The sequence below is a fragment of the Alligator sinensis genome, unplaced genomic scaffold (assembly GCF_000455745.1).
Source record: "Alligator sinensis unplaced genomic scaffold, ASM45574v1 scaffold154_1, whole genome shotgun sequence".
In the NCBI taxonomy this organism is placed as follows: domain Eukaryota; kingdom Metazoa; phylum Chordata; order Crocodylia; family Alligatoridae; genus Alligator; species Alligator sinensis.
Window position 1 is genome coordinate 1,701,516 of NW_005842072.1, and position 14,173 is coordinate 1,715,688.

General features: G+C 44.4%; 1 protein-coding gene across 6 annotated transcripts in view; it reads left to right on the forward strand.

The window, feature by feature from the left end:
* Positions 1-1,860, forward strand: part of LOC106722201 (ankyrin repeat and sterile alpha motif domain-containing protein 1B-like) — a 64,111-nt gene extending 62,251 nt beyond the window's left edge. For 3 of the 6 annotated variants that reach the window (XM_025204207.1, XM_025204208.1, XM_025204210.1), the window contains one exon: positions 1,390-1,860. In XM_025204207.1, coding sequence (XP_025059992.1) covers positions 1,390-1,500 — 111 coding nt within the window. In that variant the 3' untranslated portion in view covers positions 1,501-1,860. The remainder of the gene's footprint in view (positions 1-1,389) is intronic. The other 3 variants (XM_014519960.2, XM_014519961.2, XM_014519962.2) reach the window with 1 other exon arrangement.
* The last annotated feature ends 12,313 nt before the right edge of the window (positions 1,861-14,173 follow it).

Below are 14,173 nucleotides of genomic sequence, written 5' to 3' on the forward strand. Positions count from 1 at the left end.
CCCCCAAAACCCCAACCAAAAACAACAGGTGGTGCGCACAAAACCAAAATACAGTTTTACAGCAGAAAATGTGGGCATGCACCTTTTGATGATTTATGTATTTATCCACAAAGGCCCCCAGTTTGAGCTATGCTGTGTGTACAGATCACCTCCAAGTGGATCTGTGCAGAATTGGCCTTAGAAACACTCCATAATACCAGACTCCTGAAGTTCAAGAAGTCATATGTGTAGTACTAGCCAAGTATGTCTGATGCTGCTATGCTAGTGTTTGACTTGATTCATCTTTGCTTCTATATATTGTAGCAGTTTTAAATGCAGTGGCCAAAAATCAGTGCCTCTTTACTCCTACTGTGTAAAAGAGCTCAAAGGTTGACTTAATGTATTACTTTCTAAAATCTCTTTGTTTCATTTAGATCCCATTATGAAACCTTAGTATTAATACTGCTACCTTTAGTGATCGACTCAAAACCAGTTCCCAGAAGATAAACTATTAAAGCAATAATACCATAAAACCCTTAACTGACGTGTTAGACCAGGGATTGGCAACTTGTATCCCATGAGCCAGATCTGACCCGCAGAGCTGTGGCTTCAGTAGCATTCAGCAGAGGGCTCTGCCCATGCAGCACTTGAGCACCCATGGCTTCACCACACCTCTGCCGGTTCTCAACTCTCAGTGGGGAGAAGTGGCAGAGACAGCTGGGTCCTAGTGCCTGGCTGCCTCTGACCCTAACTGGGTCATTCCAGCCCTCCACTGGAAAACATTGCCAACCTCTGTGTTAGACTGTATGTGAAACTCAAGTCGAGAAGTTTGGTTCAATCAGGCATCCAAAGTTTGAACCCTAAAGATTTTACTTAACTCTCAGCAGTCTGCCTCTTTTACCTATTGTCCTCCTGTCTGAAACAACTCCTTCTCCTATCCTCCTTTCTTATGACTCTCAACAGGCACCCCTGCTCCAAAGCTCTCCTGCTCTAAGATCCGGTCTTTCCAATATTGTCTCCATAATCCCAAACAGGTTCCCTGAGCCAACACATTGTTGAATTTAAAATTCCCTTCTGAAGTACATAAATGACAAAGAGCTGTTGTTTTGTTGTGTGTGAGTGAATGCTTTTTAAAAAGATTATGGAAATTCATTTATACATAAAGGTTTAAGAAGAAAAAAGCTTTCTAGTTACTGATGCAGTCATCTGGCTCAGTATTAGAAAGGTTAAAGCACTTCTCAGGATACAACCTTTACTGAAACGTCGTTTTAAGCAAGCTCTGATCCTATACAATATCCTGTACCTTTCACTGCACCTTTTATTGTAAAAACACCAGATTTATTCTAGAGCCTTTTGAGGGATTGGGTCCAGAAGTGCTAATCTGGGTCAATGTGTGTGTTTGTTTTAAAGCAGATAGATCCATCTGAACAAAAGACTCTTGCCAATCTACCATGGATTGTAGAACCTGGACAAGAAGCCAAAAGAGGCATTAATACCAAGTATGAAACTACAATTTTCTGATACAAAACTGTCCTCTGTTCCTTGTTGTGCCTTGCACTCCAAGCAGTCACAGCACAGCCTTTCCTTTACGGCAACGTTTCAGTCCAGCAGAGAGGAAGACTGCACTGTAAGAGTGGCCTTGTAACTAACGAAAAAAAAAAAGGCTGATAGTCATTTCTGGTGATGTTCTTCCTGCAGCACTGACAGAAGAATGACACTATTTGAAGACTTTTACATTACAGTCCACAAGAGGAGAGAGAAAAATACTATTTTTCATGCAGTTCTCTCTTGTGACTTTGCCACAGTGCTTTCTTTGATTTCTTATTTTAGGATTCTACTTTTTAAAGAGGTCTCTAAACTAACATTAATGCTGCCAATGAGTATGACATTTGATTGGTTTTTTATTTAAATCTTGGCAGTTTTTAATTGAAATAGAAACCAGAATGATTAACTATAGTATTTGTGAAACCACTGGATTCCTAAAGAATTACTCTTTATTGGCTAAAAGTCAAAGATGACAATAAATTAGGTACCCTGATTTCTGTGTGTGCTGGTTTTATATGTAATCATTAGTGTCCTTTGGTCCTCTACAAAAATAAGAGCCTATCACGGTCTGATAAAAGGATCAGAATTTTATGAATGGTTAAACAGAGGATTTATTAATGCACAAAAAACATGTCTTGTATTACATATTTTTATGGAAGAGGAATGCTATAGAAGAACATAGTAATATTTATGAGAGAGGAAGTCAGATTAATTATGAAAGATTATTTATTTTAAAGTTAACTAAACCATTGCTATTGTACCATTAGCAAAATGCTAAGGAGTTGTGGCATCAATGCACTGGATGCTTCATCTGATGGGAGCAGAATTGGAAGCAGACTAGTCATTGCACTACACGTACATACAGTTTACAAAGTTTAACATTGCTATAGCCATGAATTCTACTAGTATTTTTAAAAATCTCAGTGGTTCTAAAGAACATATTCAAAACTAACGCTTTTGCTTTCAAGGTTTCTGTCACAGAAAGCTTGTTTGAAAGAAGTGTTGATAAAGTACTAACATTTTCTAAAGAAAAAAATAAAGAAAAAGAAAAAAATTCCAAAGTAATAATAATAATGTTTTCATGAAACAAAAAAAAGGTTAAGCATTTGTTTGACCTTTGATTAATGAAATTTACTTACATTTTCTTTAAAGTGTTTTAATTTTTTTAATGTCTGTGGAGTATTTGTATAATACCATGATGTATATTTATGTAGAACTGAATTATAACAGTACAAATATCATTATAGGAAAAAAAATGACATTTTAATGTATATTGTTCTATCCAGTCAAATTGTGAATCATTTTGGAGTTCATTATAGAGATATTGATAAATTGCGTGGTTGTCTTAATGTTTTTTTTATTATTATTATTTCATATCTGACTGAGGTTTTCAGCTACAATAATCAATTGGTGAATTCCAAAAATGGAAAACTGAACTTGGTTTAAAATTGATAACTGTATATGGGTTAGTTAAACCGAATTATAGCTTGGAGTAATGAAAACTTTTAATACGGTATTCAATTTACTTGAACAAAATAGTTTCTTGTACATATTTTGCCTATTCACTGTTGATATGTATGTAGTAAACTGACATTAAAAGGAAAAGAAAACCTTCACTAAAAATATGGTACCAAAAGGAAAATTGTATAGAAGAACAGTAAATAGTAGCCTCACTGCAACAAATACTTATGTAAATATGCTTGGGCTTCCAGTTATAAATTTTGTAATTTTGTCATTTATTTATATCCTATAAAAGCACACAAAATAAAACAAAGTTGTACAGTCGCTAGTGCTTTGCACATCATTTTGTTATCACTACAGCACATGAAGTGTTACCCAATGTAGTCTGTGGCCATAGACAGACGTTACATTTGTAGCACTACAAATCTCTGTAACACTACAGGAGTCAAAGGTACCAATGTACATGCCCCCTGTAGTGCCACAAAAATGTTTGGAGATGAAATTACATGTGGTGCTACAAAATGTAGCACCTCAGTAGTGTGTGCACACTGTACTACAAGAGATTTCTCAGGCCCCCTTTATCCCACGGTGCTCTGCTCCCCCCCCACTTCCAAGAAGGGAGGGCTAAAGAGTGGGGGACAATTAATCAACAGTCAGAGTGCTCAGCAGAGGGGAAGGGAGGGGTGCAGAGTCTGCTGTGGGGCTGACATTGTGCTGCCCCTTAGCCAAGAACTGCAGCTGTGCTTGCCCCCCCCCCCCCCCCCCCCCCCACAGGGCCCACTGCTGCCCCAGTGATAGCAAAGACCAGTGTTGCCACCAATGTTCCCTCTAAGCTGCGTGGCATGCGCAGCCATGCATACCACGCAGCTTAGAGGGAACACTAGTTTCCACCGTGGCAGTGTGCCCTTCACCATCATTGAATCACAAAAAAAACTAGGGCTGGAAGGGTCCAGAGGTCATCTAGTCCAGCTCTCCCCCAGAGGCAGGATTGGCTGGCTGCCAGTCTCAGCCTGCTCAATGGTTTCCCCCTTCCTCAGGCTCCCTGAGCCACTTGGTACCCAGGGGAGCAGAGCACAACCCCCTGGCTCAAGAGTACTCTTTTGTAGCAACTCTGCAGCACTCCAGCCAGGAGCTCAGGATGTGAAGACAGCCCTAATAGTGCTACATTTTTTGTAGCACTACAAATACACATCTATCTATGGCCTATGAAAGGACTCCCAGTGACCCACCTGGGCTTTGGATTAGCCCTGTGCATCCAAGCGAGACACAGACACATGGGCAGATGTAATTTGTAGGTAGCTTTTGTTTTGAGACACACAAATAGTTTACAGTCCTCAATGAAGTGGTGCTCAGGCACTTTGCTGCTTGTTAAACCATCTCATCCTCTGGTATCACGGGGTGCCTGTTCACAAATGTAGAGGCTGCTATGATGTGCTGTAATTACAGCACGTTGGAACAGACTCGATTAAGTCTGCTGGAGTGTGGTAATTACTGTGCTCCAGCAGCCTCCCACATCTCATGTATCAGCATCCCCAACTGCAAAATGGTGGCAGGAGCGCTTAAACTAAAGCTCATATAATGAGCTCATCTAGTGAGCTTTAGCTCAAGCACCACACTGCCATTTTGAAGTGTGGGGAAGCTAATGCATGAGATGCTGCAGGGCTTTAATTAGGGTGGCTTTGAGAGCCACTATAATTAATTAAAGTGCTGCCCCTCCCCACCACCAGAGCATGTGTAAAAGTGCTAATGGAGGTGAGGGGCAGAGGAACTTGTTGACCTCTTGCATGTGCTAGAGTACCAACTTATCAAATTGAGGAGCTGAGACACCACACAAGTGAATGATACTTAGCACATAGGAATGGGACAGGAAGAGCATTTTAGTGGTGTTCAGTATAAATGGTTAAGAAGTTTATGTAGGGTAATGTGGGGTCAGCATAAGTGGGTCACAGGAAAGGTAGGAGCTAAGTCCTGAATATGGGTGGGGATGGGCAGTGTGGCATGGTAAGTAGTGGGGTTTGTGTCAGTCAGGCTTGAGGAGTTGGGAGTGTATGGGCTGGTAGGTAACTAGCTGCCTGACTTCCTATTAGCACAGTGATAAAAGGGAGAGGGAATCAGGAGAGGAGGGTGCAAAGAGGGCACTGGTAAATGCTGGGTTCGTTCCATGAATGGTTACAACCCTCCCCGCAGATAAAATGTAAAGGAATGAGAGGTCATACCAGTAATGGATTCGATTCACAGAAAGCTAGGACTCTTGGAAGAAATAATCTTCCCCCTCCCCAATGTATCCCCTGAAACCCACTTCATAGGCTGTGGTCTGTTACAGCTGTAGCCCTCTATGTACAAACCCCTAAAGGCTCCTCCACGCAGGAGAGCTCACTTGTGCTCAGGGTTTCCTTGCTCATAATGGGTGAGGCTTCACTGACCAGAGAACATTGCTACTTACTGGTGCTTAGGTACCAGGTGGTCCTTATTACCGAAAAAGGGGAGGGCAGGCGCCCTTGCTCTGAAGATGCCACCAAGAACAAAGATGGGGCCAAGCCAGTCACCTCCACCTAATGTGTGGGAAGACTACCACCCTCCATACAGGGGGTGCACTCAGGTTGGTATGGGAGAAACTGGAAAAACAAGACTTTGGGGTGGGTTCAGAAAACAATGCCAGGCCCCTGGGGATCAATCTCAGTGTGAGGAGACAGTGCTGAGGCCCAGGGCCCAATCCTGGTGTTTAGTCCTTGATCCAGCCCACAGACTGGCCCTGTGGGCCTGATGAGTAGGGCAGGGCCAAACAGTTGAGCACCACTGGCTTAGGACACGCATGGTCTGTCACGTGTTGAACTTATGTCTTGGGCAAAGTTGAACAAGATTCCGAGGCTGTGCTCCAGCCAGCTACCCTGCTCAGAGGGGTGTCCAATACCTCCTTGAGCAATAAGCTCTGAGGAGTCATTTGGACTGCAGGCTAGGGCCATGGCCTTCAACTACCAGCCCATCTCCACGGTAGAACAGGCTCTTGCTCTCACTCGCTCTCTCTGCTGAAGCCCAAAGGGAAGAGCAGACAAGTATACAGTGGACTTCATGGCAGAGGGAGAGTATCAGTATTTACAAGTGCTTATTTCTGAGGGGAACCATCCACTACTACCTGCATGGAGAACCTGTTGCACCAGGAATTTTACCTACCCTAAAACACTAATAAAACCTTGGCCTCATGCACATAGGGCTGGGCTCAGAGATGGAGGGGAGGTCTCGTGACTCATTTTGCAAAGTTGTCCCACCTTCTCCAGTGCTTTTTAAGGGTAGAAACCATAGAAATTCCTTAAGGGAATTCTATTCCCTTTGCACATATACCTGGCCACTTTTGGCACCCATTTTTGCTTTGGCTTGTAAATTTTTAGATGTACATAATTACATACATGCACAAGTTCTGGAAAAAGTGATGGGGGTGGAAGACCCTCCCATGTTTTAGCCAAGTAATGAGGTTTTAGCCTAAATCCCTCCGACTCCCCAGCACCTGCTTTGACATTAGCTCAACTCTTCTCTGATGCTTCTTTCACATGTAATAGTCATTAGATTAAAAAGTGAGTGGCAATCAGTTCCTGCTCAGCTAGGAGCAAGGGTCTAGACTAGGACACAGGTCTGGAATATATTCTCTTCCAGAACATTTCACCAAGCCATATAAACTTTGGTTTACTGTCTTTCTCCTGGCCCCACAGCCCTGGCAGCAGGCTCTTTTGGCTCTCTGCAAGTCACTTCAGCAGCTGGAGGATCTGACAGGTCTAGCAAAACAGCTGATTGACTGATTCCTAAAAACCAGTCTTGCTGGTGTACAGTCTCCTGGATTGGTAGGTGGTACTTCATCTGTAACTTGACCTTGCAACTGGTCAACATGCTTGGAAAATGTCTTGCTCTTTATAGTTTTGGACAGGTATAACACTGATTCTGTAGCTTCAAGGGCAATTGCAGACAGCCAATGTGGCCTGGTTGCATAGTTTTAGACATGCACAGGATTGTTTAGTTTCATGACTAGTACAATGGGAGTGGATCATAACAGATTTACTACTGTTTCTAAGACAAGGCAACTGATCTCAGTCTCAGGATGGAGGGTGAATGCAACACAGGAAAACTTCATTTGAACTGGCACCCCATATGGGCCTTTGTACATATCTAGCCCCTCTTAAAAAAAGCTGAATTCCTTTAGGACATCTTGAATGGTGCCTGTTACTTTGATGCCCACTTGTTCAAACTATTCTCTACCTAGCAAGTTGGCTAGCTATCCTTTGGCAGTTATGAGTTGGAGGACAACTTGACCTTTCCCTTAGCAGATAAAATGAAAATGTTAGTAAGTCAACTGCTTGTTTATCATAGTCCACCAGGCTTCCTTTGCATGGGACAGTAAATGTAGAGTTACAAGGTCACAGCAATTCATGCATCTCTTCTAAAATTAAGGCAAACTTGGCTCCTGAGTCTACATTCATGATACATGGAACACTTTCTACATGTAGTACAGGTCTCCTGTAGAAACAGCACCCTACCCTGTTGACAAACCCAGTTTGGCAAGTACTCCAGAGACAGAAATCCCATTTGCAACAGCCAAAGACAAAGCCTGCTTATTTGACTTATTTTAGATAGCTTGAACTTTTGATAACTCATGCATTTGGTGTGACTCTTGCCCTTACAACGATGTCAAAACAGCTTGTCTTGCATCTCCCACCACAACTAAAACAGCATCCTAGAGATGAAGAAATTATTTCCTTGTGCACTTCTGACTACTTTTTTGGAGAATTCCCTTTGGATTGCCCTTGCTAAATTGCAGTTGTCAAACACAGGAGCAAGTGCTTCTTCATGAAAGGCAATTGGTCTACTACTTAGTTCCATTTCAACTAGCACAATTAAGTAACCTTTTCAGATGAAGGAGTACAAAGTAATCTTTTAGCAGCGTGAGGATCTCACCATATACGACTTGTCGAGCCAGAGACACCAATGAGCAAACAATGTCAAAAGCCTGCAACCCAATGATAGTCAAAAGCACAGTGCAGTTCTGGTTAGCTGGTAATCCACTTGGCTCCTGGAGAGAAGATGAGCTGGTTGGTGCAGGAGCCCTTGAACAATGGCCCGACCACATCAAAAGCTTTCATGTAACCCCAGGACCCCATCATGGAAAGCTGTCACGTGGAACATCCCGTGGGCAGGACAGATCCCCACTGGTCTGGGCTCCCTTGGCAGCGCAGGTTCCCTTCTCTCTTGCAGCACTTGACAATTACAGTTCAGAATGAAGCACTGGCAGCCTCCTACTCACTAGATTCCCATCTTTATGAACAGTTCTGTGTATTGCAGGAGCCTGCTTATCCCACTAAAATCAGACAGGGACAGACAGCTTTATTGTACCAAGAAAAGACTTAGCTGAAGTCTTAAACAAAAAGCATCAGGCAGCAACAGGAGATAAACACCATGCAGAATAGTGACATGTACTGGCCGGAGTGCACAGCAAACATGCAAAATAGTACATAACAAAAATAATTTTGCATTATATAGTCACTGGATAAAAAGCAAGACAAGCAGAGAGAGGGGCCAGAATGCAAGCCTCTCTCCTTCCTAGGGATGCAGAGCACGATTGTGCGTGTGTGGGGAGGGGAGTGGGGGGAGGGTGTCCCCCCCACCCACACACGCTGTAGTTCCATGACGCTTGCATTTCTTGGCCCACCTTCAACACCAGAGTATATTGCTGAGTATAGGTGAAATGTGGGTCCGAACCCTTCCAGGATTTTAGGTTTAGCATGTTAGGTCTTCCACCTAGCCCAGGCTCCTGTATCTCATGGTGGGAGAGATATTAAAGGAAAGAGTAGTTATGCAGAGCCTACCCAGACTGCTGTCCCCTGCCTATTCATCCCTCTTCTATATTCATAGGCTTAGGAAGGCCTAATTTGGAGGTTGTCCTCCCAGTTATCATGTTTAAATACCCACCAATGCACCCACCCTCCAGGAATCTGTCCAATCCTCTTTTGAACCTGGTTAAATTAATTTGCAGCAAGTTCCACAAGTAAATTGCACACACTGTGGGGGGCAGGGGAAAACCTTTTCCTTTTCCTTTTGGTTTTTTTTTTTTTTTTTTTTTGCTTGTTTTTAAATCTGCTTCCTAATAATTTCATTTCATGATCCCTAGGGTCTAATATTGTGGGAAATCGTAAGCAGTAAGTCCCTATTTACTTCTCCCATGCTATTGTAACCTGGGTATCCCCAAGTGAGTGCCCCCTCTCACCAATAGAAGGGGAAAGCCAGCAGGGCACCTGTGCTGGGGGTGGAAACTGCAGTCTACCTCGCAGTTCCCTCCCACCTATCGCATCTCAGTAGAGGAACAGAAAATAATGTCTTATCCAGGTACACATTTAATTTTTTACAAATTGAGGTGAGTATTTACAGGTTACAAATAGATAAATATCTATAACTACATACATACCCATATACAAGCAGGTAAGCATAATGCTCCCAACCGATATGAACAGGTAAGTACAACAAATGGCACTCTGAAATACAAGGCGTATAGTTAATAGTCAATAAAACACTCCAAAGATACGTGGTGCGTCAAATAATAAACACTCCAAAATATGAGGGGCACAAGTTCTCTAGGGGTTCCCCTCCTTTAGAGGGTCACTTCCTCCTGCCGCTCTAATGAAGCTACCTCCCCACGAGCGTCATTCCCCCGGTGAGAGAACTGTTGCCCCACTAACTCGCAAGTCCCAAAGAGCCGGGGAGGACGGGGAGTGTCCATAAGCTGCCCTGGCCTGGCTAATGTTTCTCCAGGGGAGGCTCAGTTCCAGGCCTCAGGGGAACGGTGCAACTCACTCATGTGTCCCAAAGGCTCAATCCTTCTCAAAGGGAGTTGCAGGCCTGGGCTGCCTCGTGCATGTCCAGGGCCATGCCACTCCGAATACTGCTCCCCGTGCTCGGGATCCACTCCTCTCCCAGGGCCCTTGCAGACCCACCGCAAGGGATAGGTCCCAGACCACCCAGCTTCTCCTTCTCCAGGGCCTTATTCCCCACAATGACTCACCCCACGGTAGTGCTGGCTCCCATGCCCGGCCTCACGCCAGGGTTGAAGACCCGAGCCACCTGGCTGCGGCTCCTAGGGTCCCGGTCCCTCACAGACCCTCTGTGCAGCAATGTCTGCGCCACCCATTACTTCCATCCAGTGGCAGAATGTTTCAGGCTCTTCTGGGCAGCCGGATACACCTGCTGGGCAGCTCTCCCAGCTCTTCTTGGCCACAGGACCTCTTCCTTCTTCATCCCTTGCTGACTGCACCGCATGCTCGGCACACAGCTCCATATATCCCCTTCTGGGGCTCCGCCCCCAGATTGAAAGTGAACCAATCAGGGGGCTGCAACTGCAGTTCCCAATTAGGTCCACTCCTGCCCCACCCCTTTGGAATAGAGGCAAAGCAGACTCTCCTCCTGGCTCCTCCTCTGCCTGTCTCCGATTGGTGGGTTTTGCCCCACCAATCGCATTCGCAGTTTCCTAAGCCTGAAGAGCTGGGCAAAGCTCAACAAGCCCACTACACTATTCATGATTTTATACACCTCTATCATAATTCCCCTTCAGTTGCCTTTTTCTCTAATATGAAAGGTGCTACCCTATTTAATCTTCCATCCTTGTTGCCCTTCTCTGTACTTTTTCTTCCTTTGCTATACCCTTTTTGAAGTTGGGAGACTAGAACCACATGCAAAATTCAAGGGGTGAACATACCATGCACTTACACAGTGCTATGGTAACATTTTCTGCTTGGTTTTCAATTCCCTTCTTAATATTTTATTTTCCTTTTTGGTGTCTGCTGAATTTTTTGTTGGCGTTTTCAGAGAACTATCCATAATTCCAAGGTGTCTTTCTTGAGTGGTAACAGCAAATGTAGAGCTCAACATCATCATCATCTATGTACATCTGGGGTTATTTGTTCCCCACCTACAACTCAGCAACACTGAGCTTCATTGGCCATTTTGTTACCTAGTCATTGAATTTTTGAGATCCTTCTGCAATTCTTCAGAGTCAGCTTTGGTTTTGTTCCGCTGAATGATTTGGTGCCATTCACAAACATAAATAACTGCCCTCACCACAAAGCTATTGGACAAAAGGTGGGTGGGTCCTCCTGCTTTTTGTGACTTGGGTGTTTAAAGCCAAGATGAAGGCACGTTACACAAAAATAAACATGTAAATGTTTTCTTCAGGAACAAGGCAGGGAAAAAGAGGATTTCCCTATAGATAAGACTCTGAGCTCATCTATACTGGGTCAGTACAGGTCTCCTGGAGCAGAGGGCTGAGCCATCCCTGGGACCTCCCTCATATTGCCATAGTGGGTAGACAAGCCCTTAGACACTTAGTATGAAGTATAATTGCCCTGCCCTGACTATCCAGGTGGGAACTGGGATGGGTTGCGACAAAACTCATCCTGGATTCATCAGTTGTATCCAGCTACTACCCAGCAACAAGCTAATAGAAAGCCAGCCAAATGTCAATTACAAGCTCAGCTAACTGAAGCTAATATTACAGACCTTGTACAATCTGGGTTCAGGCCAGGAAATGGATCAGAAACCACTTTAGTTAAACTGATGGATCTCCTGCTGACAATAAATAGAGGGCAGACATCCATGTCTATCCTCTTTTCAACATTAGACATATTCAACCATGAATTATTGCTATCCTGTCAAAGAGGAGGAGGGGCGTAAGGGGAATGCACTAAAATGGTTTACGTTCTTCCTGGGAAAGAAGTTCTTAATAGGAAACCACACCGCTATGTCCATCTCACCTTGTCTGTAGAGGTCCACAAAGATCAAAGTTCTCTCCCTTCCTATTCAATAACCACAGTCACTAGGACTGAGATCTTTGAGAGGTGTTGAGGAGTGCAACTCACATAAAAAAATGGGACTTAGATAAAATGTCAAAAGGGACTATTGAGCTCAAATGCCATCAATATGCAAATGACATGCAAATTCTACCTATTCTACCCACGCCACTGCCACCAATATAGCCCAGCACTTGGACAAGATTAGCTTCATCTCCTGGAGGAATGAGAGCTGGTTAAATCTGAGCAAAGGTTTTGTGGGTGTGCAGCAGAGAGCACATTATAGACTCTGGAGGCACAGGGCAGTCTCCTTTGTTTGAAACCCACCATGCAACCGGTCAGTTGAGTTTATTTTTTAAGAAATGCACCTGGATCCCTCACTGGTAACAAAAGCCAGGAAGGTATGGCACCTTAGAGACAAACTGGGTCAGAGAAGCAAGAGCTATTTTAAGCAACAACCTACTTTGTCAGATGCTAGCATCTAAGCTCTAAGGCCACCTGCCCTATTTTCTGTCCGACTTCACACTAACACAGCTAACCATCTCTATGCTTAATGATAATCAGTGTTCCCTCAGCAGTACCCATGAGCAGGGCTTTTAACCAACTTAGGTTGGCTAGGAGACTGTATCCCATACCACTGAATGCTGACCTGCCTCCTATACATGCACTTTTGTCATCTTCCAACTGGACTACAAGATACCCAAGCATGAAGCCAAACAGCCCATAAGTAACTACAGTTAGCACAGGACACCACAGAACATCTCCTCAGCAATACAGACAGCAGCAAGCACATCATACTTCCCTTTGTACATTTAGCTTGCAATAAGATAGCAAAGTCAAGTTTAAGCATGCTGGTTCTTATCGACCAGGTGCTAAACAGCTTGAGCTCAGCATATCTAAATAAACTGATTCAACCATTGCAGGAGATGGAGCTCTGGGGAGAAGGGGTGGGGGGGGGACCTGTTCTGAGATTGGAACAAAATCCCACAGTCACTAAGGGCCACCACACCCCTCACCTCTCTTCTGATGCAATTCTTCTACCTTGCTTTCCAGAGCTGCTCATACTTTTAAAAAAGCCAAAACACTCCACTGCATACAATCCTCCCTCTGGGGAAAGGATGAGAGTGAAAATGCATCACACATGGCAGATGTTGTTCGTGTCCCTGAGTGCACTACAAGAAGGTGCTCAGACATTTCTGCAAGGAGAGCTGTGAAGGAATTTATACAGAACAGAACAGGTGGCTAATGAATAAAGGGTGCTGTAAACACGGATCTCACTACTAGAGCTGTTCAGCAAGCAAAATGACTGTGTCAAAGGACAAGAGGACACATTTGCATTAGAGGAAATTCTTGTGCCCTGGGATCTCTCCTAGGTTAGGGCCAGACAATCAAAAAGCCTGAGCCTGAATTGATTCAAGCTTTGCAGGTTAGCCTAACCTGCAAAGCTTGAACCAATTTGGAGGTGGATAAACATTCCCTTTTCATTCCAGAAATGCAGGCACATGCCTGCAGTGGCTCAAGCTAGAAGCCAGGAGGACACTAGAGCAGCCCTCCCTTCCATTCTACAGTGCTGAGCTGAGGGGAAGCGTGGCCAGGCTCAGGCAGGACACTCCGATTAGGGAGAGGTTCTCCCCCTGCCCTGCCCAGCAGGGAGTTGATAACACAGGGTTTATCACCCCCAACTCAGTGTTTAATCATCCCATTAAGAAAACAAAAGCTTCTCTCATTAGTTCAAGCTCTTCTTAAACAACGTCCCTCAATTCCTTCCTTGGAAATAGTTACCAGTTACCTGTTGATTATCTCCAAAAAGCCCCAAGCTGACACTGTGCTGTCTGCCACAGCATGGTCCGTAGCCAGCATGAGGTATGCTAGCTAATGCCGAGGTGTCTGCATATGGCAGAGGGGAGGGGGAATCCCTGCTTCAGCAGGGAGTGGTGAAGGGGTGGGGGAGCAGGAGGAAGCCAGGCAGATTCTGCTGTATGTGCAGTCTCTGCTGGAGCTGTAGCTAGGGAGCAGAAGGGAGGGGCCAGCCCAGCTCTCTGGAGCAGAGAGCCCCACCCAGCCCAGAGAGCATTCTGGGATGTTGGAAAACTCTGGCTTAAGTTAAACCAGGAAGGGGTCTGGGACAGATGCTGCATAAACCATATTGATCCAAACCAGTTAAGTCTGATTCTACATTCAAACAGGTTTATCCCAAACCAGTTTCAAACTGGTTTATGTGCACTGAACATTTGTTCTGTTACAAGTTTAAATCAGTTTCTGATCACTTAAACAGGTTTGTGTGTGTGTAATGTCTGTCCCTACCCCTAGAGGCAACTGCAGAAGAAGCATGGGCCCATGAGGTGTGAGCCAATCAAATTTAACACAAT